Genomic DNA, 3482 nt, shown 5'->3' with positions numbered 1-3482 from the left:
TAGTTTTATACTGAGGTTACATTTAAGAATAAGTTAACAATGTAAGGTTTAGGCATAGTTTTATACTGAGGTTAAATTTAAGAATAAGTTAACAATGTAAGGTTTAGGCATAGTTTTATACTGAGGTTACATTTAAGAATAAGTTAACAATGTAAGGTTTAGGCATAGTTTTATACTGAGGTTAAATGTAAGAACAAGGTAACAATGTAAGGTTTAGGCATAGTTTTATACTGAGGTTACATTTAAGAATAAGGTAACGAGGTTAGGTTTAGGCATAGTTTTATACTGAGGTTAAATTTAAGAAATAAGTTAACGAGGTTAGGTTTAGGCATATTTTCACTGAGGTTAAATTTAAGAAATAAGTTAACGAGGTTAGGTTTAGGCATAGTTTCACTGAGGTTAAATTTAAGAAATAAGTTAACGAGGTTAGGTTTAGGTGTTTTTTTTTAGGGGCGAGCGGTCTTGCGTTCATCTAAACAGCTGCTATAGTGTTGCAGCCAGGCGGCCATGTTGAGAACATCACAGGGCAGAGAGAGCTGCTGAGGTCGGACAGACAGGGTGGTCCATCCCGGTTGGGTCATTGTGTGATTCAACCGCCCCGTTCCTATAACGTCCTGTCCGAACCGAACCTGCCCCCCCCCCCCCCTCCCCCTCCCTCCCCCCCCTCCCACCCCGCAGATCAAGATGGACTCTCAGATGACCAAGCAGGCCCTGAACGAGATCGAGACCCGGCACACTGAGATCATCAAACTGGAAAACAGCATCCGTGAACTCCACGACATGTTCGTCGACATGGCCATGCTGGTGGAAAGCCAGGTATGCGACCGGTTGTTTGTTTTCTTCCTCGACTAAAAACGAAAGACGAAAAATGTCCGTGGACTGCGTTTTTCTCCCTGACGAAAACGAAATGGAAACTGAATGAAAACTATAGAGCGATGACTACTAAGACTAAGACTAAATATACTGACAATTTTGTCAACAAATGAAAACTAGACTAAAATGTTCGGGAGGGATTAAGGGTCAAGAGATCCAGTATAAGTCATTTTACACTTGGTTGCATGCTGGAAATCTACAAGCGAAATCTACAAGCGACAATGCGTCGCGCTGCGACACATTGTGAGCTTGCAGATCGGCTCCCGATCCGATTCCAATCATTTGATTTGGAGTATCTGCCGATATATTTATATTTTTATAGAACACTTATGCCACATCACAATAGTACAACATCACCAAATCACAGACAATATCCAATCTTTATATGGATATAATGTTGATACTAGGGATGTCCCGATCGCGTTTCTTTGCCCCGATCCGATCACTTGGAAATGACGTGACCGGCCCCGGTTTCCGATCGGCCCCGGTTTCCGATCACATCGGATCGGTACACTTATTCATCCTAGTGCATTGCAGAAGAATGTAAAACAAAATCTCTGATACAATTGTATCACACACAAACACACACGCACGCACGCACGCACGCACACACGCACACACAGGCAGTGACAGATAGATGGAGACAGCCGCGTTAAGCCAGGAGCAGAGGCAATTTCACCTTTCGTTCCCAGAATGTACTATTCTTGCAATCAGTTAATAGAATAATATATATATAATAATAACTTTACACAACAGACAAGGAGTATAGTTATCAGAGGCTAACGACGAAGCAGCAGGAAATAACCGGAAGATTCAGGGTGGTGACATATCAGAAGTCAACAATGCTCACATGTACTGTACTTAATCGGTATATATGTGCTCGTTGCTTGTACTGTGCGTGTGTGTGTGTGTGTGTGTGTGTGTGTGTGTGTGTGTGTGTGTGTGTGTGTGTGTGTGTGTGTGTGTGTGTGCGTGTGCGTGTGTGTGTGTGTGTGTGTGTGTGCGCAGGGAGAGATGATTGACAGAATTGAGTACAACGTGGAACACTCTGTGGACTATGTGGAGCGAGCCGTGTCTGACACCAAGAAGGCCGTCAAGTACCAGAGCCAGGCCCGTAAGGTTGGTACTGCACACACACACACACACACACACACACACACACACACACACACACACACACACACACACACACACGCCGTCTGCAGCAGCCCTGAAGCAGCCATAAAGGCTACTTACTGCATGTTGTTATACTGTTACTGAACAGTACAAAACCAGATCATGGCCGTGTCTCTTTAACTCCCAGTCAGAACTGACAATTATGAATTTTCAATTCAAACATTTGTTGCCAAAAAAGCAAAAAGTGGAACAACACGAATGCAATTTATTGGAAGTCAGAATGTTTTGACTGCTCTCTCTCTCTCTCTCTCTCTCTCTCTCTCTCGGACACGGAGAGTATATGAGACATGGAGCGGCTCTATATATACGTCTCCGTAAAACGGTGTTTTTTACCGATTTGGCTATTTGTGTTAAATAACACCGTAAACTGTCCGCCATTATTACCCTTTTCATGTCGCGCACCCCCTAGAGATTGTTCACGCACCCAAAGTTTGGGAAAGCCTGCCCTATACTACATACATACATACAGTATAGACTGAAGTAATAAAAGCGGGTCATGTTTGCATGTTTGGAAAAATCAGTATTCTGATATTAACCCCGGGCTGCCTGCATGTTGCCCATGTATGCCAAGCCCCCATAGGGAGGCTCTCCATGACGAGGAAACCCCCGTGCAGCTGGGCTGTAACGTTGAGCGCGTTTGCACTACTTCCGCACCACATTTTGGTGCCCAAACCGAAAGAAACGCGGGAGTAGACGGTTCTTCCGGGTGCTTCAAAACGCCACTGAGCAACTTCCACTGACACTATATTACTCTACGATGTATGTATGCTGTATACTTTCTGGGATAAGAACAGCTCTCTCTCTCTCTCTCTCTCTCTCTCTCTCTCTCTCTCTCGCCACCATGCAGAAGAAGATCATGATCATCATCTGCTGTGTAATCCTGGGCGTGGTCCTGGCGTCTAGCATCGGAGGCACGCTGGGCTTCTAGAAAGCCCCGTACGTTGCCTCCGCCGCTGCCGCCATGACGACGACTGAAGACCCAGCGAAAACTTCGACGACCGACCGTCCCAATTGACAGCCAGCAGAGAAAAACAAAAGAAAACTACAACAACCAACAACCAACCAACCAACCAACCAACCAACAACAACAGCAACAACAACCTACACAACTACACAACAAACCAACAACAACCTAAAACACCACGCTAAACAAGAATGCTATCCAAATGAGGGGAAAAAGCCGACGACGTACCAAGGTGTTGGGTGGGGGTTGCAAAAACGACAAAGACAAAAAAATATATATATACCAACGATACAAAAAAAAACGCCACCGCATTATAGCTGACATAAATACATAATGTATACGAAACAGAGGGTTATACAAATGAGTCTTAATATTTATTACAGATGTACATGTAAATGTATGGAAAACATGTGAAGCAACACATGGAGGTTAGCTATACCCGTTCAAGACATGTATGACCTATAAGATG

General features: G+C 44.1%; 1 protein-coding gene across 1 annotated transcript in view; it reads left to right on the top strand.

Moving 5' to 3' along the window:
• stx1b (syntaxin 1B) overlaps positions 1–2977 on the top strand; it is a gene marked incomplete at its 3' end in the record, with an annotated part of 98459 nt that extends 95482 nt beyond the window's left edge. Inside the window, exons 8-10 of the mRNA XM_080776551.1 lie at positions 679–816; positions 1882–1992; positions 2897–2977. Of these exons, the coding sequence (XP_080632677.1) occupies positions 679–816; positions 1882–1992; positions 2897–2977 (330 nt within the window). The remainder of the gene's footprint in view (positions 1–678; positions 817–1881; positions 1993–2896) is intronic.
• Positions 2978–3482: the final 505 nt, after the last annotated feature.

This window comes from Protomyctophum bolini, assembly GCF_963924005.1.
Source record: "Protomyctophum bolini genome assembly, chromosome: 11".
Taxonomy (NCBI): Eukaryota; Metazoa; Chordata; class Actinopteri; order Myctophiformes; family Myctophidae; genus Protomyctophum; species Protomyctophum bolini.
The sequence above is the reverse complement of the archived record's forward strand: the minus strand, read 5'-3'. Positions and strand labels throughout refer to the sequence as shown.